The sequence below is a fragment of the Malaclemys terrapin genome, chromosome 20 (assembly GCF_027887155.1).
Source record: "Malaclemys terrapin pileata isolate rMalTer1 chromosome 20, rMalTer1.hap1, whole genome shotgun sequence".
NCBI lineage: Eukaryota > Metazoa > Chordata > Testudines > Emydidae > Malaclemys > Malaclemys terrapin.
The window spans coordinates 3076827-3101288 of record NC_071524.1 but is presented as its reverse complement, the minus strand read 5'-3'; the positions used below and the strand labels follow the sequence as shown (position 1 = coordinate 3101288).

The 24462-nt window shown below is 53.9% G+C and overlaps 1 protein-coding gene across 1 annotated transcript in view; it reads right to left on the bottom strand.

Annotated features, from left to right (window-relative positions):
- The window catches only part of TRIM28 (tripartite motif containing 28), a 60512-nt gene that overhangs the window by 2328 nt on the left and 33722 nt on the right, over nucleotides 1–24462 (bottom strand). Inside the window, exons 3-16 of the mRNA XM_054009787.1 lie at nucleotides 22237–22369; nucleotides 21306–21441; nucleotides 19872–19988; nucleotides 15268–15382; nucleotides 14566–14712; nucleotides 12506–12620; nucleotides 11516–11643; nucleotides 10969–11115; nucleotides 2364–2400; nucleotides 1866–1899; nucleotides 1440–1653; nucleotides 957–1258; nucleotides 570–687; nucleotides 174–248 (exon numbers count right to left, since the gene is read on the bottom strand). Of these exons, the coding sequence (XP_053865762.1) occupies nucleotides 174–248; nucleotides 570–687; nucleotides 957–1258; nucleotides 1440–1653; nucleotides 1866–1899; nucleotides 2364–2400; nucleotides 10969–11115; nucleotides 11516–11643; nucleotides 12506–12620; nucleotides 14566–14712; nucleotides 15268–15382; nucleotides 19872–19988; nucleotides 21306–21441; nucleotides 22237–22369 (1818 nt within the window). The remainder of the gene's footprint in view (nucleotides 1–173; nucleotides 249–569; nucleotides 688–956; nucleotides 1259–1439; nucleotides 1654–1865; nucleotides 1900–2363; nucleotides 2401–10968; nucleotides 11116–11515; nucleotides 11644–12505; nucleotides 12621–14565; nucleotides 14713–15267; nucleotides 15383–19871; nucleotides 19989–21305; nucleotides 21442–22236; nucleotides 22370–24462) is intronic.

Genomic DNA, 24462 nt, shown 5'->3' with positions numbered 1-24462 from the left:
CAAGTACTAGTGAGACTGCCTCATGCCTGGGGCTCTCCACAACCCATGCATCAAGGGCAGCCCCCCACCTTCAGCACCCCCCTCACACCCCATGAAGTGAGCACATCCCCCACACAGCATCAAGTACCCCCCAACCCCCAGTGAATCAAGCACAGCCTCCCTCCCCAACTCACCGTGGCGGTCGAAAGCCGGTGGAGAGGCCGGCAAGGCTCATGGCACAACAGCTCCAGCAGGACACGCTCACACTTCTGCCAGGCCAAGGGGGACACAGCAGGGTTAGAGCAGGGACCACACGACCTCCCCTCCCACTCAGGGCCACGCCAGACGCCACCCAGCACCCCAACCCCAACTGTGGCTCCATGGAATCATACAAGAGCAAGGCCAGGCCCCAGGGCACCAGGCCAGGCCCAGTCATGTGCCCCCCCAGACAGCATGAGGCTAGCCAGCCCAGAGAGCAGAGGATGAGCACTCTGCCCATACGCCCACCCCCTGCATAGTGCTCTGAGGCAGAGAGAGATTTGCTCTCCAAACCGATCCCAGTCACTTGGACCCCAGCCCGACACACGAACCCTCTGCTCCAAGGGGGAGAGTTTATTGGGGCCCTCATCTTCCGAGGCGGAGAAGTTGGTGCCGTCCTCCTCACCGGGCGCTGGCAGTTCCTGGCACAGCAGACACTTCCACTCCTGACTGGGGGGCAAATGAGAGGAGTGAGCATTGCCCCCCACACTCCCAGCCAGACAGCAGGGGACTCCAGTTCCGAGAGGACATTTGCTCTCTCAGTACATCAATAGTAAAGCCGGGGATAGAACCCTGGAGTCCTGGCTCCCAGCACCCCACCAGACCCCCCTCCCCTCCCAGACCTGGGGATAGAACCTCGGAGTGCTGGTTCCTAGCCCCTCCCTTCCCCAACCACTAGACCTCACTCCCATTCCAGGGCTGGGGAAGGGGATAGGTACCTGGGGATCTCCTGCAGCACCGGGAGGTGGCAGTCCAAATGGTAGCACTGCTCACACTGGTTACACATCACAACGGAGCCTGCCTTCCGGCACACTCTGCAGTGGGCAGCATTGGCTGCCTCCATGGCCCCCTCCTGGCTCTGGCCTGGTGTCACGTCCAGACTGGAGCCGATGCTGCCGCTGGGGGAGATGAGGCGAGACACGGAGCCCTCGGCGGCCAGGACGTCCTGGGGCAGAACAACGGGCTTGGTGTCTCTGGGATCCTCTGCCGGATAATCGATTGCTGCCTCCATCTGCTCCTCCTGGGGGGACAGCACAGGGTTAGTGTTGGCTCCCAGCAGCCCAGCAACGCACTCCCAGTGGGACAGGGACACCCCCAGGGCTGGTTTCCACATGGCCAGGAGCCCAGCACCACCCACCAGGACATAGCCTCACACTGGCCCCCTAGAGCAGGCCAACCAGGTACCCCAAAGCAGCACCAACCTTGACTATGGCTCCAGGCAAGATGCTGCTGGGGGGTTGGGCGGCAGCCTGCTGGGCCCCACGCTCAATGACTATCAGGTTGTAGTCCTCGTTACTGTTGCCAGGGAAGACCTTGAAGACAGGCGGCTGGCTGTCGGCTGTCAGGTCCAGGTCCAGCCGCTCCAGGCTCACCCGCGGCACCTTGCGCATGACATTGCCGTCCGAGGGTCTGGGCCTGCAATGCAGCACCGGGAAGGGGGGGGGGATGTCATCGTCAAGGTATGACCCCTGCCCCACACCCGGGTGGAGGAGGCCACAGCAACAGGGGATCCAAAGGAGGAAGGGGGACAGCATACAGCAAGCTGACAAATACAGCCCCACTCCCCCCACCATGACAAGGACCCCACTCCTTCCCCAGACACCAGGGCAAGGATTCAGCTGACTTACCTCTTCATTCCCGATACGTGGGCCTCGGTGCTGTCTGTTGGGGAGAGAAGCCAGACACTAGTCAGGCAGCCTTTCTCCCACCCCCCCCCCAGCCTGGTTGCCCCCCCCCCCCCCCCATCTCCAGCCATGCTGCCACGGGAAATCCCAAAGGAGCCAGAAGAGTTTCTAACCCCGGCATGGGCGGGAAGGCAGCCTTCCAGCAATCTGCCGCCCGCCTGAGTCTGCAGGGAATGATGGCTGGTGGGTCTCCCCAATTAATCTCAGTGGGGCATTAATGCTCAGCCCTGATGAGACACTAACTACATCCCTGCGGAGGGTGTGGGCCGCTGGAAGGGCAATAGGACAGACGGCTGCCCAGGGGGGAGCTACTCCCACACGGTGCCGTGCCATGCCATACCCTCTGATGAGCCCCCCAACACATCGCTCTGGGGCCAGCCAGGAGCTCCAAGGACAGGGTGATCCTCTGCTCTCCCCCCTGGGCTCCCCACAGTCTCTTACCCAGGTCTCCAATGCCTTCCTCCTGGGTGTCCATGGGCTGCAAAGGAATGAAAAGGAGGACACATCAAGGAGAATTCAACCAGATCGCCCCCCCATTCCCAGCTGCCGGCCCACTCTACCCAAGAACCTCTTAATGCCAACTGACAAAGGGGTGCAGAGGGGTGGCGTGATTCTGGTACATGCATCTGAGGTCTCAATGACAACTGGTGTCTGCACTGATGCTCAATATCTCCGTGAACGAATGCACAAGTGCTATGAATGCCTGCTGAGAATATAGTCCTGAAGTCTGTACTGAGGTATTAGTCAGCAGCAAAAAGTGACAAACCGGTTGTCTCAGTCACGTAGCATATCTAGCTGTCTGTTTAAACGTAAATTAAGTACTGTGTATTTCACAGCAGTCTGGACTGGATGCAAGTGAAGGCTTGTGAGAATTTAAAAGAGAAACTAAACAGGAAGGAAGCAGCTGCCGGGGTTTCCCATGTCTGCAGGCGAACATCAAAAGTTTGTGATCTCTGGGAGGAAGAGAAGACACTTCCCCAAGAGGTGGGTAGCTACATCCGCAGGAGAAGCCCTCCCACAGCACCCTGTCTACACGGAGGGGCTAGGTTGGTATAACTACATCACTCAGTTGTGTGTATTTTTCACACCCCCAAGTGATGTAGTTATACGGATACAGGTCTGTTGTGTAGATCTGGCCTACATGCCGTGGTGGTAAGCAAAGGGCTGGCCCAGAGAGCTGCATCCTACAAGCTGGTGGATGGTACTAGCAGGCCTGGTGATCTGATGAGTGTTCAGTGAATAAGGAGCTGAACATGCCCAGTGTCTGGGGATTGGTGTGAGCCCATCGCTATCTGTCTGGACAGCAGTAGGTTGCCAAAGGCTTGTTATTTCAGGGGGATGATCGATAGCAATCACAGACAAAACTCCCTCATGCTCTCAGCAAGCAGTGCTGAGGGGCCACACAACCCTGGGTACCGGCATATATCCATCCTCAGCACCCCATGAGAAATGGACCAGTTACAGGAATCTCCTGGGTCTGGTACCTATACACTAGCTTGCCAGAGTCATGTCAGGTTAATACTGGAAGCCTGTCTCCCACTGCTCAACTGGTCGTATGCAGTGCTGCTGTAGCAGTGTTGGTGTCCCAGGATATCAGAGACTCAAGCTGGGTGAGGTCGTATCTTTGATTAGACAAACTTCTATTAGAGAGACAGTCAAGCTTACAAGAAGCGTAGTTTATTGGACGAAAGATTACCTCTACCATCTTGTCTCATCTTAACTGTCATGAGGTGTGTGTGCGCGAAGAGTTGTCTGTAGACTGAAAATTACTACTCCCTGGGGGAAATTCTACACATTTGAGAACATGCAGAATTTGTATTTTCCCGCCTGAAATTTTTGCCTAAGTACTGCAGTTCTGCCGGTTGCCCACCAGAGGCCGATGTGGTGCCAGAACAACCAGCTGCATTCATGCAAGCTGTTCTAGCACAACAGTGCACTCTGGTGGGCAAAAGGCAGAATTGCAGCCCTTAAGCAAAATGTTTTTTATGCAGGAAAGTACAAAATTCTATGCCCAGTGCTGCAGAATTCCCCAGGCGTAGAAGTTCATCACAGCACCCTGCCAACGGAGCCAGTTTAGGACACAGTGGGGAACACAGGGCTGCTTGGGGGTGTCACAGACTGGGGTTCAAAATGGCTAGTGGGAGGGATAGACTGGAGCATGCATTGAGCCTGGGGACAGGGGCTGCAGAGACCTATGGGGATGAGGGGTACTGTGACAGGGGCAGTCGTGCCTGACAATGGGAAAGGCTTGGAGTCAGCCAGGGACTACCTGGAGGAGGCCTCCCAAAACCCTAACAATCCCCCCTCATCCCCCAAGAAAAAAAAAAAAAAAAAAAAAAAAGACTCCCACCCACACCCAAAGCTTTCCAGGTTCACTCCTAGGCTGCTTCCCTCTCTCAGCTCCTCTGTTACCCCCGACTCCCCCAAGCCCTTACACTGCTTCTGACAGGAGCAGGAAGAGGTTACTCATCTTGTGCAGTAACTGAGGTTCTTTGAGACGGCTGTCCCTATGGGTGCTCCACTTTAGGTGTTTGTGCGCCCCTGCACTTCTAGTCAGAGATTTGTAGTAGCAGTGCCCCGGTTGGCCATGCACACTCAGCAGCCATCTCACGCCACTCTGAGCGGCTACGCAGAGCACACAGCAAACCGCCCTCTACTTCCTTCTCTACCCAAGAGGATCGAAGAGAAACCCCAAAGCACAGGGGAGGAGAGGGGTAGTGGAGCACCCACAGGAACAACCATCTCTAAGAACCTCAGTTACTGCACAAGGTGAGTAACCTTTTCTTCAAGGAGTGCCCCTGTGAGTGCTCCACTTTAGGTGACTGTAGAGCAGTGCCCCTCTTTGGAGAGGAGGGGCTTCGGAGGTCCTGAATGCTGAAGCACGCATCAGCAGCTGAACGTTGCTCTAAAGCATAATGTTTGGTAAATGTATGGACTGATGCCCAAGTAGCTGCTTTACAAATGTCAATGACAGGTACGACTGAGAAAAGCTACTCGTGTGGATATAGCTCTGGTAGAGTGCGTGCTAAGTACAGAAGGAGGTTCCAGATCATGTTTTTGGTGAAATGGATCTGACTTGATCAGATTATCCTGAGTCGCTGTCTGGAAATGGTTTGGCCTTGGGAACGTTCTGTTGTGGATATAAATTGGGATGATTTTCTGAATGTCTTTATTCTTTCTATATAGAACGCAAGTGCTCTACAAACATCCAGCATGTGAAGGAACGCTTCCCTGCTGTCGGCGTGCGGCTTTGGGAAGAATACAGGTAAGTAGATGGGTTGGGTGAGATGAAAGAAGGCAGCAACCTTGGGTATAAATTACGGATGTGGATGTAAGATTACCTTGTCCGTGACTAATATGGTACAGGGTGGGTTTACCATTAGGGCACCCAGCTCTCCCACGCTCCTTGCCGACACGATTGCCACTAGGAAGGCGACGTTCATGGATAAGTGTAACAGCGAGCAGGTAGCTAATGGCTCGAAGGGTTTGCCCATGAGAGTACCGAGAAGACGGTTGAGGTCCCCCATAAGGGTTGGGGGAGTCTTAGTGTGGGTTAAGTATTCTGTAGGTCTTTGAGAAAGCGTTTAGTTAGAGGGTGGGCGAAGACAGTGAGTTCATCTATCTTAGAGTGGTAAGTGGTAATGGCAGATAAATGCACGTTGAGGCCTTGTCTATACTTACCAGAGCGGTGATCAGATGCATTGATGGACGATTTAGCAGGTCTAGTGAAGACCCACTAAATCAACCACCAATTGCTCTCCTGTCGACTCCTGTATTCCACTGGATTGAGAAGAGTAAGGGGAGTTGACAGGAGAGCGTAGTGTGGACCCCACGGTATGTAGATCTAAGCTACGTCAATTTGAGTTATGCTATTCACAACTCAAATTGCATAGCTTAGACTTTTCCCTTTAACGTACACAAGGCCTGAGTAAACTAACGGAAAGACCAGATTTTTTGAGCATCAGCATGTATTCCAGTATTGTGGGTAGTGATGCTCATTGTGGAGAAACTTGTATGTCCCTGCACGATATGGAAAAACGTTTCCACTTGTGCACCTATGTTTTCCGTGTCAGTCGCCAGCTGTTCAGTAAGATATCCTGTACTTCCCTGGTTTGTCATTCATGGATTAGTCATGCCTTGAGCCGGAGAATCAGAATATTGGGGTGGCGGAGGCGTCCCATGTCCTGCGTCAGCAGGTAATGCACAAGGGGAAGGGTTCATGGTGGTCTTGTGGCCATCTGATTAAGGTATAGGAATCATGTTTGTCTGGGGCCATGTTGATGCACTTGAGGATTACTCTGGATTTGTCCTTTTTTATCTTGAGAAGTACACGGCTCAATAGTGGAGTTGGGGGGAGGCATACATCAAGGGGGCTTCCCATTTCATGAGGAAGGCATCCCCCAGGGAATTGGGTCCAAGCCCTGCCTGGGAGCAGTATTGGGGCCATTTGGCATTGTGATATGTTGCAAAAAGGTCTATTGAGGGAAAACCCCATTGGAGGAATATAGTTTTCAGGATTCCAGGGGCCAGTTCCCATTCGTGCATTTGCGAGAAGTGTCTGCTTAGGTTGTCTGCTGTGACATTCTGGCTTCCCAGTAAGTAGACTGCACTGAGATCTATGCTTTTGGAGATGCACCATTCCCAAAAGTGAACTGCTTCTGCACAGAGCAGGTAAGATGGGGCCCCGCCTTGGCAATTTATGTAGAACATAGTGGCCAAGTTGTTCATGAGGATCTGGACAGTTGTTGCATATCAGTGGCAGCATGCATTTCGAAACGCCCTGAGTTCCAATAGATTTATGTGGAGGGTGGATTCCGCAAGGGACCACCAGCCTTGGATGGTATTCTTGGACAAGTGTGCTCCTCCATCCCACAAGGGAGGCGTCCTTGGTGATCATTACCGATGGGGTGTGTCAGAATGGAACACCTGTACAAATGTTTTTTTGTCCACCATGTGAATGAGTCTTTTTACCCCACTGGGCACTGTCAGTCTGTGGATGGAGTGCTTGTGGGGGAGTATACAAACCTGGCTTCATACTGTCTAGACACCTCATATGAAGCCTGGCATGCTTCACAACAAACGTGGTGGCCCGGCATATGCCCTAGGACAGTGGGTCTCAAACTTTTTTACTGGTGACCCATTTCACATAGCAAGCCTCTGAGTGCAACGCCCCTAATAAATATATAAAAAGGTGTGTTTAATTTATTATTATAAATGCTGGAGGCAAGTGGGGTAGATTTCTGAATGTTGATTTGTAATTCTAATTTTGTAAATAAGGTTGTTGTGAGGTGAAGGAGCCTTTGACTGCAGCCTGGTACGTGGAAGCTTTTAGGAGGCAGTCATCTAAGAAGGGAAATATCACACCTTGTCTGAGAAGGCATGCTGCATGACGGCAAGGACCTTGAATACCTGTGGATAATCCGAATGGCAGCACTCTGTACTGGTAGTGGAGGTTCCCAAGCGTGAATTGAAAGAACCTTCTGGGCGTGGGATGAATAGTGACATGAAAATAGGCAGCTTGTAGGTCGAGGGCCGACAGCCCATCTCCTTTCTCCAATGCTGGATTTATGGTTGCTAGGGTTATCATCTTGAAGTGCTGTGTTCTGACAAATGGTTTAGCTTGCGCAAGTCCAAGGTGGGCCTCCATCCACTTGTTTTCTTCTGAGTGAGAGTAGTATGAATAAAACCTGCTCCCCCTGTAAGTACAGCTTCTACAGCACCTAGTTGTAGGAAGTGGTTTACTTCCTGCTTTAACAGGTGCTCATGAGATGGGCCAGGGGGTGGGTAGGCGGGATAGAGGAGAAGGGATAGAAGAGCCCTTGCATATAATTTCCAGAACCCACTTGTCTGATGTAATGGTTGCCCAGACCAGGTAGAAGGGTGTTGGGTAGTCCCCAAATGGGCAAGAGATGAGGAACTTTGGCAGTGGAGTATGTGAGGCTCTCGTGCCCTCGACCAATACTTCAAAATGCTTGTCTGGAAGTGGATGGTTGAGAGACTGCTGACTGCTTTGGGGCTTGTTGGCGTCTCGTCTGATGTTTGTGGTGCTGGTCATGTCATCTGAGGTTGGGCAGATAGGGCAGTGCAGAAGCACTGGGTATAAAATCTGCCCTGTTTCTTTTTGTTCACAGGGGCATATATTCCTAGGGTTTTCAATGTGTCACAGGAGAGTGTGTGTGTGTGTGTGTGTGTGTGTGTGGTTGCATCTGTGCCTTCTGCGACCAGTTTTTGACCTTTGAAAGGTAAGTCCTCTACCGTCGCCTCAACTTCCTTGGGGCAGCCTGAAAGGTGGAGCCAGGATGCCCGCTGCATGACTATGGAGGTGGCAACAGAGCGGGCCACCATGTCAGTGGAGTCCAAGGAAGCCTGTAAGGCCATTCTGGGGAAGCCTTCTGTTAGGTTAGCTTTATATTGTTCTTTACCTGTTGGAAGATGTTCAATACAAGTTGTCATTTGTGCAAAAATGTGTGTACTTTGCCTGTAATGCAGAAGAGTTTTCTATGCGAAACTGGAGGGTTGCTGAGGAATAGGCCTTTCTGCCAAAGAGGTCTAGGCACTTCCAATCTTTATCATAAGGGGTGGTCCTAGTTAGACATTGCTCTCCCCTTTGATTAACTGCCACCACCAATGAATTAGGGGTGGGGGGAGGGGGAGTGAACAAAAACTTGGCTCCCTTAGCTGGGACATAATACTTCTTGTCTGATCTTTCACAACGTGGAGCTGTAGCTGGCATCTGCCAGACAGTTATGGCTGGGTCCATGATGGCAGCATTGATGGGTAGTGCAATCTTAGCAGGAGGAGATGTATGGAGAATATGTCTGCTCATGCTGTCTCTCCAGCAGCTCTGACAAGGAAATGTTGAGGGAGTCAGCCACTCCTTTAAATAATTCCTGGAAGGATTTAAAGTCATCGCCTGATGTCGGAGGAGGCAGCATTATTGTTTTGTCAGGCGACAAAGATGTGGGTGGATGGGATGGTGCCACCCTGTGGTGGCTCTTCAATTGCTTCTGCTTCCTCCTCAAGGGCTTCTGGGGGCTACCGTCAGTACCGAAGAGAGGCGCTCCTGGAGTGGATGTGATGTGAAGAGGTCTGCCTGGCAAACAAATTGCTGCAGCACAGGCATGCTTGGTGTCGACGGAGGAGGCAGGCTTTTGATTAGAAATCATTGTGATTGCTGCTAGTGCTGTAGACTTGATTAAATGTATTGGTTGCAACAGGTGGTGCCATCGTGCTGCTCCATGGCTCTGGGTGCCAATGGTACCCAGATTTGGTGGCCGGAGATTGCCTTTTCTGAGGCAAGGCATGAGACCGCTATTTCATGGGTTTCTGCAGAACTGGGTCCTTAGCAGCTGTTTTGGAAGAGGATCCAATGTCCAATGCCACCATGGGTGTGTTGGCGGGGAGGGGTCCTGTGCTCAGGATCAGAAGCCGGTCGAAGGGATTTCTCCAGCATCATAAGTTTTAATTGGAGATCCCTAGCTTTTCTAGTTCTTGCTGTCCGCTTTCTGCAGTGGTGGCACTTCTGGGCAATGTGGGCCTCTCCCAGACAACAAACACACTGAGTGACCATCTGAGACTGGTATTGACAATCTACAGATCAGACAGCATTTAAAACCTTGAGAACCAGGCATGTCAGAGAGGCTGTTCACAAAGAAGGAATGGGAATAGTCCCCTACAAGTCTAGAAGTGCAGGGGTGCACAAACACCTAAAGTGGAGCATCCACAGGGACACTGCTTGAAGAAAAAAAAAAAAAAACACTTCTGTATTGTAATTTAAATGAATTACACAAAATTCTGTAATAATATGCCTAGTAAGGAATCTATTTGTCAAAAAAACATTTCCTGAATCTTTTTTTTGTCTGTATTACAGACATACTTGCTCAGATATTTTGAAATAAATTACCAAAATAACTAACTGGCATGATTATATTGTGTTATTTTGACAAAAAATATGCAGAATTTTGCAAACTTTTCAAAGATTGTGTGCAGAATTTTGAAATTTTTGGTGCAGATGTTCCTAAGGAGTAAAATTATGGTCTTACGGTCTGAGTGGGGGCTTGTCACTAGAAGTTGATAAACAAGCTGAAAATGTTTGTCTCCATCTGCCTACACATAAGTTAACTGGTTTGTTGCACACTGCACAATGAATGCTTATTTACCATCTAAGAAAAAAGTTAATTGCAAACTTGGGGGGAGATTTTAGACTGGAAAATACAAGCAGCTGGGGTTACCCTATTTGCAAGGGATGACCATGGATTTTTGCACTGTAAGACTCACTTTGCATCCTTCACCTAGGAAGTAAGCAAGCCCACTGCCAGCTTCTGGGAAAACAAAGATCACAGCATCAAGCTGTTAAATGCTGGGAGAAGAACTTGGGAGAGAGACCCTCCTGTCTAATAAACTTCATCTTGTTAAGTTTAGGCCCTAGAATGTGTGTTGTGATTTTTACTTCATATGTAACCCTTCATTTCCCATAGTTCTCTAGCATTTGTATCACTTGTGTCAAATGAACTGGTACTTGCTTTCTCTAAACACAAATTTAGTTGCTGTGTGTTAAGCACAGCTGCCTTCGAAGTTGTGGTGTACTGTGCCTTTGGGAATAGAGGCTCCAGAAATTCTGTGAGTGTCCAGTGGAGCAGTGGCAGGACACCGAAGGGGGACCCTCAGGGTAGGTCTGTCTACACAGACAAGAAAAACCCACAGCTGGCCAGGGCCAGCAGACTTGGGCTCACAGGGCTGTTTCCTTGCAGTGTAGATGTACAGGCTTGCACTGGAGCCTGAGCTTTGGGATACGCCCAACACAGAAGATCCTAGAACCCAGGCTCCAGCCCAAACCTGGAAGTCTACACAGCAATGAAACAGCCCAAGTTGGCTGGCATGGGCCAGCTGCGGGGTTTACTTTACTGTCAAGACACCCTCCAAGAACCTTGGGGGAGGGTTGTAATGTGCTTAGCACAAGCCTGCAGAGTGACGGTGGAGCCAGCGTAGGCACAGGCCCTGACACACCCCTTGCCGTGCCCGTCTGGCTTCTCCTGGCCCTGCTCACCTGCACAGCGGAGGATGCCAGGGCGCTACCCTCACTGATGAAGCAGTCTGCCTGGCTGTTGGAAGAGACAATGGGCTGCAGTAGGGCTCCTGGGGCCAGCTGTCCCTTGCTGACAATGGTGGACTGCATCGAGACTTGCTGCACACCCTGCAGGGAGAGGGAGAAGTGCCTGTTACCCCCATGGAAAGGGCGCAGCCTGGTGCATGGGCCACCCCACTGCTGCTACCATTGGAGAGAGGCTCCCCCACCATCTGCCAGGTAGCTGCTGGAGCGTGGCACCCACCTGAGTCCCATTGACCTGGGGCAGGAGTACCAGCTGGCCCATGACTTGCTGCTGGCCGTTCATCTGTAGGAGGCCGCGGGGCTGCACCAAGTGGAGCTGCATGGGCTGTACGTAGGTGGTGCCGGCACCACTCTTAACCACGGGGGCCGTGAGGATCCGGGCGGGCTGCACTGGTGGCTGCAGAGGCGGAGGCTGGCTCTGGGAGACAGCAGCCTCGGGCCGGTTCGGGACCATGAGAGGGACATTCTTAAGAGGAGCCAGTACCTGGGGAGTGCCGGAGACCTGTTTCACCCCTCCTCCTGCCGCTGCCGGGCCGGTGGCATTGGCACGCTGGATCTGCGCGTTGGGGGCCGCGGCCTGCAGGGTGCCGCTCCGCTCTGAGACTATTGTTCCTGGAGAGAGGATGGGCATTGTTAGGGGGCATTTAAACAAGCACACGATCAGGGAACAGGGCACCCAGGCCTGAGTTAGGTCCACCTCTGGGTTTCCAGAGTCCTTTGCGTACCCAGTCCCAGCCACACATGTCTAAGCTACAACAAGCAGGGTGTGTCCCATGACAGCTCCTGGAAATACTGATGGCATAAGGAGCCATTGAGGCAAGCTAGCCATTTGGGATCTGCTCCCATGGCACAGCGGGGGCGCCCCGTGCGTTGGTTTAATGCCCACATCGCACCACAGCACTCCCCACCCTTGGCTGGCCCAGCTGTGCCGGGGGGGAGAAGGGGGGAGAGAAACATTTCAGGTGGATCCCAATGCTCAGAAAGCAGCTGCAGGACTGGGCCCCACAGCTCAGCTACAAGAAGCGTGGTCAAGAGCTGCTCTGCCTGACTCCCCTCCACACGGGATCCACTCAGCTGTGCCCAACAGGGCAGGGGTAGTACCTGGGTGTTGGCTGAACCCGGATGCCAGGCTCCCCAGGTGCAGTGGCAACCGCCCACAATCAGCCACTTCTACACCATCCCTGGCTCTTACATTATGGGACAGGAGGGCTCATGTCATTGGGCTTGGGACCTGCATACACAGTGGTCCCCTGCTGTCCTGCCACAAGCCACTCACCAGCCAAGACCCAGCCCCCGGGGAGGAGGGACAGCCGGGGCACTGGGCTCCCAGCACAGATAGCGCACAACTTTGGGGGGGGGAAATACAAAGGTCAACACAGTCTGGGATCTCTGCAATCCCCTTCCCTCCACGTCACATGCCCGCACCGTCTCAAAGCCAGTGAGTCTCCCAGAGACCCCCAGCCCCACGGCTTACCGAAGGTCTCCGCACTCTTGGTCCAGGCGTTAAGATCCCACTGGAACTTCATGTCCCCCTGGGGCTCCACGGGGTCTACGATCATCTTGAGGGCACGATGCAGCTGGAAGTAGATCTGGGGGGAGGGGGGGGGAGAACAGATGGTCACACCCAGGGTAACGATGCTGCTGAAACCCAGGAACCTGGGTCCACTCCTCCTGTCCTCTCCTCCCATGTAACCCTGGTGCGGCCAGGAAACCCAGACATCTCAAAGTGATTGGACTCTGGATCTCCATGCAGTGTCCAGGAGATCCCACTCTCGGAAGCTTGGGGGGGGGGGGGAGAAGAGGGCATGCTGGTCGCAACCTCCCACTAATCGTCACAGGTTTGTTCACCAGTGAGACAATGCTATGGAAACAGGGAAGCTTCAATGGTTCTGGGTGAATGGGTCAGATAGGGATGTTTCCTCCCATAGGAGGAGTCAACAAGGGTAATTAATGCCACTCCCACCCCTGCAACAATGCAGGTAACCCTCAGCTGAGCAGTTCTGAGCCAGGTCAGACCAAGCAATCAGCTCTGTGCTGAAGAGAGGGTTATCCACTCAATCCAAGAACTGACAGAAGACTGACAGGCCAGGGTGCATTTAAAGAGAAGCACCTAAAACAGCCACCTCCCTAGCCTGCACCCACCCTCCCACAGCAGCTCGGAGCTCCAGGGCCACCGCCCCAGTGGCGGAAGCAGAAAAGGTCAGTTCTGTAAGTCCCAGTTTTCATGCCTTCCATGACCTCTGAGACACAATCTTAGCCTTAGTCATGAGCTCCTGCAGTTATGCAAATACCCAGCCTTCTGAACATAAGGGGGGCCAGATGGATCAGACCAATGGTCCATCTAGCCCAGTAGCCTGCCTTCTGCCAGTGGTCAATGCCAGGTGCTTCAGAATGAACAGAACAGACAATTAATGAGTGATCATCTATCATTCCGTCCCAGTTTCTGGCAATCAGAGGCTTGGGGCACCCAGTGCATGGGGTTGCGTCTCTGACCATCTTGGCTGGAAAGGGTGAGAGGTCATCTAGTCCAGTCCCCTGCACTCATGGCAGGAGTAGGTATTATCTAGACCATCCCTGACATGGGTTTGTCTAACCTGCTCTTAAAAGTCTCCAATGATGGAGATTCCACAACTTCCCCCTGGGCAATTTATTCCAGTGCTTAATCACCCTGACAACTTATCTAGCTATGCCCTGAGGAAAGTACAAGTCTATTGATTGTCTGCTCATGGAATCTCGGGTCAAAGACCATAGCTATATAAAGGACAGCAAGTTATTCATAGGGGTGCCTGTTCTCAGCAGAAGCAGTTATGAACTTGTAACCCCGGGGGGGGGGGGGGGGGGGAGGAGACACGGACCTTGCTGGGGTTTGAAAGACTGATCATCAGCAAGAAGCCTTCCCAGATGATCGCTTCTAAAGCTTATCAGCACACATGCAGGTTTTTGTATTTCTTTCATAGGTTTTCTACAATGCTTTCACCTTAGGAATAAGTGTGCTTCCTCAGAGCTGAGTGGTAACTAACCAGGGACAACCACACTGAGGATAAAGTGCAGGCATTGGCCTGCTTAGGGCATTGGGATGATTTAGTTGGGAATTGGTCCTGCTTTGAGCAGGGGGTTGGACTAGATGACCTCCTGAGGTCCCTTCCAACCCTGATATTCTATGATTCTATGACTTGCCAGGGGGATTTACAGTGTAGGCAGGGAATTGCCCAGCCTGGCAATACCCTGGGCAGGAGGGAAAGAAGTGGGTCTCCGCCCACAAGAGCAGACAGCTGTGGAGCCTGAAGTGGGTGTCCCCTTGCGGGACCACAGAGGAGGAATGCAGGTGCAGCGCCTAAGCTGTGACATGTTGCCCAACACCTGCAGGAGCCTCACCCCTTTCAGAAAGCCAAGTGGAGAGAAGATCTCCACTGGAACCGAGCCTGGAGAGCACCCTGCAGCGACTACAGCTGAGCCAGAGATCAGGGTCTGACCTGCCACTAGATGGGGCCCCATTGTGTTGCACCCCATCCCCCTGCCCGTCTAGTCACTCACCAGTTTCTTGGAAAGCAGCAGGGCAGTGTTGTTGTCACTCTCCAGGGCCCAGGAGGCGAAACGCAGGATGTGCTCCTGATGGCGCTGCAGCTTGGTCATGGCCCAGTGCTGGCGCTCCAGCTTCTCTTGCTGCCCCTCAGTCACTTTCTGCAACACAGCCAGGTGCCAGCACCCCATCAGCAACAGCACAGAGACCTTCTCTCCACCCCCCCCCCCCAGAAGAATGCTGCCACATGCCCCGGGCTGCAGTGCAGCCTGTGTGGAGAAGTGGGAACGGCCTGATATTTTAATGAAGGATATGCACGGTTGTGAACTGAGTAGGGATTGGTGCCAATGCAGGACAGATTCCTGCTCGGAAACTTCTCAGCTGAATGCGCTGGGCACAGCTCATGGGGTGGGCCAGAGGGTGAGAGTCGGACCCCTTGGGGGCTGGCACAATGGAAGAGTTCCTCCAAAGGACTGTTTAAAAGCGGAGATGGAGCACAGATCCTACTGATCCGTGACAATGAGGGGGAGCCAAGGGGGACAGCTCCTTGACTCCCTACTCCTAGGGAGTGAGCAGGTTTCAGTGCTAAGATCCACATGCACTCAGAGGAACTCCTTGCACACCTGTGTTCAAGGCCCCTGCAAGGGCAGCAGGAGGGCGAGTCAGGGGTCTGCTCCAGAGGTGGGTTGGGAGGGCCTTCCACAATATGCACTCACCTGTGCGTCATTGACGAGCACCTTGCCCCGCTTGTTGAGTTCCTTCATGATTTGCAGGATGGCCATCTTCACGTCCACCTGCACCCGCTTCTGCACATCCGTCACCTGCCGGATCCTGCGTAGCCAGCCAGAGCCACACGCTGAGTATACCATACACCCACACCCGCTCCCCTCCCCAGGGCTTTCTGCATCTCAGCCAGCCAAGGCTGGGAGAGGTTCTGCAATAGCACAGCTTCCCGTCCCATCCCTTTGGAGTGCCTCTGACACAGGCCTGGGCCCAAACTGCCCTCTGGAAGTGGGCACCCTTCTGTCAATCCTAACTGCTTCCTCCCCAGCTTAACAGCAGCCGTGGAGGCCTCTGTCTTGACCTTGCCTGCCAGTTACGACCCCCTCTTTGGCTCACAGGGGATGCAGGAAGTCAACAGGAGTCTGTTCGGCGACGCAGACATGGACATTGCTGGCAAAGATACTCTGGTCCTAGGTGTGACGAACTGGGACTGTTCTTACTGTGGTGTGTGAATGCTGACAGGGGAGTGTGGCTAGGATAGTCTGCATTGGGGGATGGGAGATTGCCCGAAGGCGAATACCTGAGCGTGTAACATGAGAACCCAGGAAGGGGTTGGAGGCCAGGTGACACCTTGGCCCGGGAAACTGAACAAAGGCTGTGGGAGGGGTCACTGAAGGCAGAGTGTTGGAAGCGGGCTGGAGAGATGGCTGGGAGGCAGAGATGGCTCTGACCCCCCAAAAGGGGGGGGGGGGGCTGGGATGCCCTGGGACCCCAAGCTGGACCTAACTGAGGGGGGCCCTGTTGTCTGTGCCTGCAAGACCTGTCTTGGACTGTATTCCTGTCATCCAAATAAACCTTCTGCTTTACTGGCTGGCTGAGAGTCATGGTGAATCGCAGGAAGCCGGGGGTGCAGGGCCCTGAGTTCCCCAATACTCCGTGACAACTGGTGGCAGTGGTGGGATCTACTGCACCCCGTGGACGGCGCTTCCTGCAGTAAGTGACTGGGGAGCAGTAAAACGAAGGGGGATTGACGGGGACCAGGCGTGCTGAAGAGTGAGAGAGACTGTTATTACCCCTGGGAGTGTGTGACCAGCGAGAAGGACTTTTGCAGTAACAGGGTCCCCCAGGGGGATCGCAGCGAGTGGTCACAGGGGCGGAGGAGTCTGCAACTCGACCCTGGCAGAGAGGTGGTGACCTCGAGAAGGGCTGGCACACTAGGGGTCCCCCTGGGAACTGTGGGGAGCTGTGAGCACACAGGCCCGTGAGTGGCCAGCAGGAAGATGTATGCCAAGCGGCTTAAGAGCGACCTGGTGGAGCTGTGCAAGCAGAGGGGGCTGCGCAGTGGGAGGCTCACCAAAAAACAGCTCATTGCCCGGCTGGAGGCGGAAGATCGCGCGAATGAACTGATCCCTGTGTCTCAGGGAAGCAGCCTGGCAAATGCAGCACAGGCACCAGTGTCTGTCCCAGCTGGGAGTGGTCAGCCGGCTGCTGAGGGCTTCCCGAGACCCCTCCTTCCTATGCCTACGGGAAGGGTGGGGAGGAGCCCAGCAAATACCGAGGGCGCCGTGACCCCCCCGGCCAGCAGAGGATCCTCCCGGCGAAGCTCGCCGGCCAGCAGAGGATCCTCCCAGCGACGTTCGGCATCCGTGGAGCGGAATTGGCTGGAATGGGAGAAAGAACTAAAACAGAGAGCTGGAGGATCGTGAACAACAGCGACAGCATGAAGAGAGACAGCGACAGCATGAACTGGAACTGGCAAGATTGAAGGGCAGCGAACCCCCGGCTGCGGTGAGTGAGGGGGGACCCAGGACTGCACGGAGCTTTGATAAGTGCATCCTGGCCCCACGCAAGGAGGGGGGAGGACATGGATGACTTCCTGGAGGCCTTTGAGACTGCCTGCGAGCTGCACCGGGTTGATCCCGCGGACAGACTCCGGGTCCTTACCCCCTTACTGGACCCCAAAGCCGTGGCATTGTACCGCCAACTGGAAGAGGCAGAGAAAGGGGACTACGAACTATTCAAAAAGGCCCTGCTACGTGAGTTTGGGCTGACTCCTGAGATGTACCGGGAAAGGTTCCGGAGTCAGGATAAAACCCCTGAGATCTCATATCTGCAACTAGCCGTCCGCATGGAAGGATACGCCATCAAGTGGGCTGATGGGGCCCAGACGAAGGAGGACCTGGTCAAACTGCTGGTACTGGAGCAACTGTATGAGCGGTGCCCATCCGACCTGAGGCTGTGGATGGTGGACAGAAAGCCAGAGAACCTGCGACATGCAGGCCGGTTGGCCGATGAGTTTGTAAAGAGTCAGTCAGGAGATAACAGGGAGGAGTTCCAAAGGAACAGTCCCACCACAACGCAGAGAGAGTCACCCTGGGACCTCCCCGTGGGAAAATACAGAAAAACCCCACCAAAGGGGAACATCTAGCGTCAGGACCATCCGACCCACTCAAGGGGACCCATGGGACATGGGCTGCTACCACTGTGGCCAAAAAGGCCACATACGGGCCCAGTGCCCCAGGCTCAGGGACAGACTGAGCAGACCAAGCCCACAGAGGGTTGACTGGGTAGAGACCCAGCCGGGCAAGAGGCAGCATTCCCAGGAAGGGGGGCTGGCAGAGTACCACCTGCTAAGGAGGGAGGAGAGCTCCAGGCCAGCTCCTCTAGGGGGCTGGATGCTCCAGACTCAGAGTTTTTGGTTTATACGGTAGGCGCGGGGCTGTCCCTCCGGAGAGAGAACTTTGTTCCCCTGGAGGTGGATGGGAGGAAGGTCAATGGATACTGGGATACGGGCGCAGAGGTGACGCTGGCCCGGCCCGAGGTGGTGGCCCCAGGTCAGGTGGTGCCCAACACCTACCTGACCCTGACGGGGGTGGGCGGAACACCAGTCAAAGTGCCCGTGGCAAGGGTACACCTGAAGTGGGGGGCCAAGGAGGGCCCCAAGGATGTGGGGGTACACCCGAATTTGCCCACTGAGGTATTGATGGGGGGGACCTGGAGAACTTGCCAAGCAACCCCCAAAGGGCACTGGTTGTGACCCGCAGTCAGAGCCGGCGAGGGGCACTGCGCCCTGGCCTTGGGGAGGGTGCCTTGCCTGAGGCGCAGGACCCTAACCTGGTCGGGAGGGAACGCCCAGGGACATGGCTCAGGGAGGCTGCAGCTTCAGACCCAGCGGGCGAGAAAGAGCAGGTGGCAATCCCTGTCCCAGCTGCTGAGTTCCAGGCCGAGTTGCAGAGAGACCCCTCCTTGCGGAAGATAAGGGACCTGGCCGACCTCAATGCGGTACAGACCATGGGACGAGGTGGCCGGAAAAGGTTCCTGTGGGAGAAGGGGTTCCTGTACCGAGAATGGGCTCCCCCAGGGAAAATGGAGTCAGGGGCGATCAGGAGGCAGCTGGTGGTACCCCAGAAGTATCGCCGCCAGCTGCTGTGCCGGGCCCATGACATTCCTCTCAGGGCACCAGGGAACCTGGCGTACCCAGCAGAGGCTGCTACGGAGCTTTTACTGGCCTGGGGTCTTTGTTACTGTCCGACAGTACTGCGGATCCTGTGACCCCTGTCAGAGGGGGAGGAAGGCCTGGGACAAGGGGAAAACAGCTTTAGGACCCTTGCCCAGCATAAAGGATCCTTTCTGGAGGGTGGCCAAGGTTAAAAGGGCGGCTCTAAACCAAGAGAGCCCAAAGCACAGACCTCCAGACTGGAGCGCTGGGAGAAGACCACAGCCCAGTTGGAACCCCAGAGGTATGGGGGTGGGAAAAGGGCACAGGCCGCATCAACCTTCCCACATGCGAACTGCGAGTGCCATCAAGCACCCCCGACCTAAGGGGGGGCGTGAAACTGGAGGAGCCTGGTGTAATTCTCACCAAGGAATGGGAGGGATGCGGGGGCAGGTTCGAACTTCCCCGGGTCACTGGCTAAAGTGACCCTGCTCAGTTCGGTCTCGAAGGGGGGAGATGTGACGAACTGGGACTGTTCTTACTGTGGTCTGTGAATGCTGACAGGGGAGTGTGGCTAGGATAGTCTGCATTGGGGGATGGGAGACTGCCCGAAGGCGAATACCTGAGCGTGTAACATGAGAACCCAGGAAGGGGTTGGAGGCCAGGTGACACCTTGGCCCGGGAAACTGAACAAAGGCTGTGGGAGGGGTCACTGAAGGCAGAGTGTTGGAAGCGGGCTGGAGAGATGGCTGGGAGGCAGAGATGGCTCTGACCCCCCCAAAGGGGGGGGGCTGGGATGCCCTGGGACCCCAAGCTGGACCTAACTGAGGGGGGCCCTGTTGTCTGTGCCTGCAAGACCTGTCTTGGACTGTATTCCTGTCATCCAAATAAACCTTCTGCTTTACTGGCTGGCTGAGAGTCATGGTGAATCGCAGGAAGCCGGGGATGCAGGGCCCTGAGTTCCCCAATACTCCGTGACACTAGGCACATGCATACACATAGGGACCAGCACTCAGAAAAGCTCTCTCAATCCCCTCCTCCCCCGTCACAAGAAAGGGTTTCCCTGCACATCTTTGGGGGTGGGAGAAATCCCTCCTTGGGGCTCAGCAGCATGGGCAGGGACCCCTCCCCAAGGTCGGGACGCTCAGTATGGCTACATACGAGGTGCGCACTTCCTTGGTGGATTTCTGCAGGTTGGCGTGCTTGTCCCCCAGGCGCTTCACCAGTGCAGCCAGCATCTTGCGCTGATTCCTGACAGCATCCTCCAAGAACTGGTATCTGTGGGGATGGAAATGGAGAGTGATGTTCTCTGCTTGGCCAGCTATGAGCAGGTGCAGGGGCTGTGACCCATGAACCCCTCAATGCCAGCGGGCCAAGGGGTTGGAACAATCTCCTGGTTCTGGTGTGCACATTTTGGCTCACTTAAGTACCTCACAGGAAGTCTCAAACGAAAGCCAGGGCCACACTGACTGGTTATTAGTGTTGTGAAATGTACATACACCCTTAAAATATGTTATATTCTGTATCACAGCAACAGCAAAGAAGCAGGTTTCCTGCTAGACAAGGGACCTTAATTGGCTGTCTTGACCAGCAAGTAAATTAATCACTGTAAGCTAAAAAAAACACAGACATGCTTACATAGGCAGTCAACAGGGAAGAAAACAGCAGGGAAAGAGAACCTCATCTTGATACAGGGCAAAGGTTTGCTGGGCTACATTTGGGAAACAGAAGACAACCTCCCCCCCCCCCCACACACACACATCTTGTCTTCCACAGGAAGTAACCGGGCACTGTGTTCACTTTCATGAAAATGGACACCCTGCCCACCTCGGTTGGAACAGAAGTCTGGGGCAAGATGAACTTTAAGACAGGAAGTTAGCCTGTTAAGTCGAGTCTCTAGGAAGCGTGTTTGTATTTTGCTGGGTGTGTAGCCTTGTGTGTTTATTTCCTCACTATCTCCTGACTCTGATAATAAATTTGTTTTCACTAGAAACATCTCAGGGCTGCAGAACTATGTAAGGCACTGATCCTGAGTTGAATCACACAAGCCGGGGTACCCCTACTGCACTAAGTGCAGGTGGGTACAGCCCAGAGGAGACTGCTTGGGTGGCTGACAGGCTGATGGTAACAGATGAGGCAGGGGTGTAAAATGACTCCGTTCTGGCTACTCTGAGAACCATCACAGGGGCCCAGGTGAGAACAGGTCAAGGAACACCAGAACCCAACCTACCCACAGGACAAAGGGCTGGTCTAGCTGCCTCAACCCCAGCAGCAGCCAGGAAACGTGGCAGAGGAGAGCAGTGCCTAGCGGAGAGGTCTGGCACAGCCATCCCATCCAGGAGAAAGGATGCACAGGCTGGCAGAGAGGTCTGCTACAGCTGTCCCATCTGGAAGAAAGCACGGCACAGACTGGCAGTGGGTGCCCACATCTCCAGCTCAGCTGGGGAGAGAGCATGGGCCAGGCCAGCCACACCATTAGTATCCCAGGCAGAGGTAGGGGCAGCGCAACCCTGTCCCAGAGCGGACGGGGAAGGGGTAGCGGAGAGCGGCCTACTCGCTCACAGCAGAGTACAGTCAGCGGGCGTGCATGCTTACTGGTGATCCTTGTGGGCGTTGAGCTGGCAGTCCCTACAGGTCAGAGTGTCACAGGTATCACAGAACAGCACCAGGGGCTCATGCTTGTGCACGGAGCAGTAGACTGTGCGCTCACCCTCCTTTGACTTTGACGGGCCTAGAACAGAACGCGAGCATTACTCTTCTCCTCCAGCCAGGGCCCCAGGGGCACCCCAACCACAGCAGCCAGCCTAGAGTGGCCTGCAGGTCGGGAGTGAGGGGCACCAGCAGTGCAGGACAGTGAGGGGAGGCGGATGGGGGGGACTGAGGGATAGTGGCAGAGCTGTGCATTGGAGTGGATCCAGGGGGGCTGCAGGTCTAGGTTAAGGGGCAGAGCTGAAGGGGAAGCCTGCTCAGCCATCACGTGCAACATGCCCAACTACAGCCTGCATGTCCAGATCTCTCCTGTTTCCCAGATCCCCTCTTCAAGGCTTCCAGTGCAGGCCATGGGCAGCAGAGCCCATGCTGCCAGGGAGTGGGCACTGCATGGGGCCTATCAGATTAAAGTCCTCGCCCTCACCAGTGGGAACTTAGCTTTCTGCCTCTGCAGCCTTGTCTACATGAGGAAGTTGCACACTTCCCAAAGGGGAGAATTCAAACCGATTCAGTTAAAGCAGTACAATCCCAGATGGATGCTCTCATTCCCTCTGAAGAGTGGACTGTATCACCCAACAACAGGTTAAGCTGAACAGAACATAGATCGCCTAAACAAGGGTTTGCACAGATTTAGCCAAATCAGTTTCAAACCGGTTTAAACCAGCTCTCGTATAGACACCCAAATGCGGCACTCTGGGTGGGAAAGGAGAAGTGGTTCCACTCCATGACCCCAATCACCACCCTATCCCTCTTCAAGGGGCAGGCAGTACCAGGCTAGCGCAGCATTCCCCTGCCAGGAGTGGGGCAGGGTACTGACCTGTGGATCTGACCGTGTGGTCCTTGGTATACTTCACCCTCTGGTGGGCTTCCACACACGTCTCGCACAGCGGCTCTGAGCACTCCACACAGTAGCTGGTAGCAGGGGCGTTGTCATCACAGCTGGTGCAGCACTGGGGGACAGGAGAAAGGGTGAGCACCAAGGAACACACCAGCCCCACAAATTACGCCACAACCTTGGAGAGACAAGCCTAGGCACAGGGCAAGGATAGACACTGGGGCTCGTTTCCAAGGGTGTTCAGCGTTCCTGGCTCCCAGTGCAGTTATGGGCACCCGTGGTATTGCATGGAGCAGATGACCCTGGGAGCACAGCTCTGGAGTCCTCCAACTCAGACTGAATGGAAGGAGATGAGCTGCAGCTGTGCAATAGGCTTAAGGCAGAGAAAAGTTATAGTCAAGGCTAGCGCCAAACCTTTCTACACTACATTGTTTATAGAGGCACAGCTGCACCACTGTAGTGCTTCGGGTGAAGAGGTTGTAAGCTGACAGGAGAGCGGCTCTCCCATCTGCAAAGGGCTGAGAGAGCACTGTCTACACTGGCCCTTAGGTCGGGATAACTTACGCCACTCGGGGATGTGGACATTTGTAGTGTCGACATAGTTTAAGAGGTTTCAGAGTAGCAGCCGTGTTAGTTTTATAGTTTAAGAGGATGATTGTATGAACACAAGGGCTTCATTCAAGCAGGCAGCTCTTGTAATGAGAGAATTGAACTTGACCTAACTGCAGCTATTTTGTGTGGCTAGCCACCTTTAGTTGAAAAGCAAATACACCACAGATAAGACTCAGAGGCAAGGCCAAACAGCTGCACGTTTGCAGTTTTGCTCAGCAGAATGGGAGGATGGGACAGAGTTAATGGACTATGAGAACGGAAGAAATAACCGACCTCGGTTCTGAGTGCCCCTGACATAAGTTTTATTGTTATGACTAGAAATGCTTTGCTGATAAGGGATAATGAGCAATTTACTGAAGCTAGAAGAATTGGTGACCCACTAGGGGGTTACAATGGTGACCCATTAGGAGTCACTGAGTTTGTGCTTTGTTTAAGTTAGCAGCTATAAAAGGTTATCAAAGGTTATAAGAGAACACACTTTGGAGCAGTTCGAAGGAGCTTTTCTTTGAGCAGTGACTGACATCTTCTCCCCAGCAGCTGGACTAGGGTTACCAACCCTTCAGGATTGTCCTGGAGTCTCCAAGAATTAAAGATTATGTCAGGTAATGAAACCTCCAGGAATATGTCCAACCAAAACTGGCAACCCTAAGCTGGATGGAAGGAGGGCCCCCGGAACCCCAGCTACTGATCACTCAAAACCATCTCAGACTTTGGGTAAACTACTTGGTGTGCTCTAAAACCATTGCTATGGCATATGCGTGAGTGCCTGAGACACAAAAAGGGAGCTTTGGATGAAAGCATTCGTTTGTACCAATCATTCAGCTGACAGAGGAGCTGTGTCCCCATCAATTTAATCCTGACACCGGCTGGAGAAAACCAATTAAGTTACCACAGTTTTGAGTTCTGAAAACCCTGGGTAATGGCCTGACTACTGCTCCAGGTAACCCCTAGGCTATTTACTTTGAAGTTCTGGTTTCCACCACCTGAGGAGCTGGCCAAGCTGAACTGCCTTCGGCTGGATAAAAAGACAGGCCCTCAATGACGGGGCAGACAAGCCCTCAGAGAGCAGAGGTCAGGGTAAGACAGGCCTGGCCTGATCTTTTATTTAAGACAGACATGCACTTAAACAGACTCATGCTTTGCCACGTTCCCACTGATGCACTTTGTTCTAAAGCAGCTGTTTGCTTCGGGTCACTATTCACCACGCAAACTGAAGAACCGCAGGCACTGGTCTGTTTGGACCTGCTGGGTAAGCACGGCTGGTGCACAAGGAGACCATCTAGGAGTGGGGAAGTCAGGGAGATCAATCCTGAGGCTGGATGCCCGAGGGGGTGCTCTCAGAGAGGGGATCCAGGGGCAGCTAGACAGGTAACAGTGATCATGGGTCATCTCAGAGGGAGTGAGTGTCAAAGAATCAAGGCCCAGGACCAAGGGCTCTGCTCACAGCCAAGTCCTGCTGTGACACACCAAAAGTCTCCCATCCTGTCCCCTCCCTACCCGTCTGGTCTATTTATAATTAAATGCTGAGGGCCGAGCTTGTATCTTTACTGTGTCTGCACAGCTCCCAGCACAGCAGTCTATAGGTGCTACTGTAAC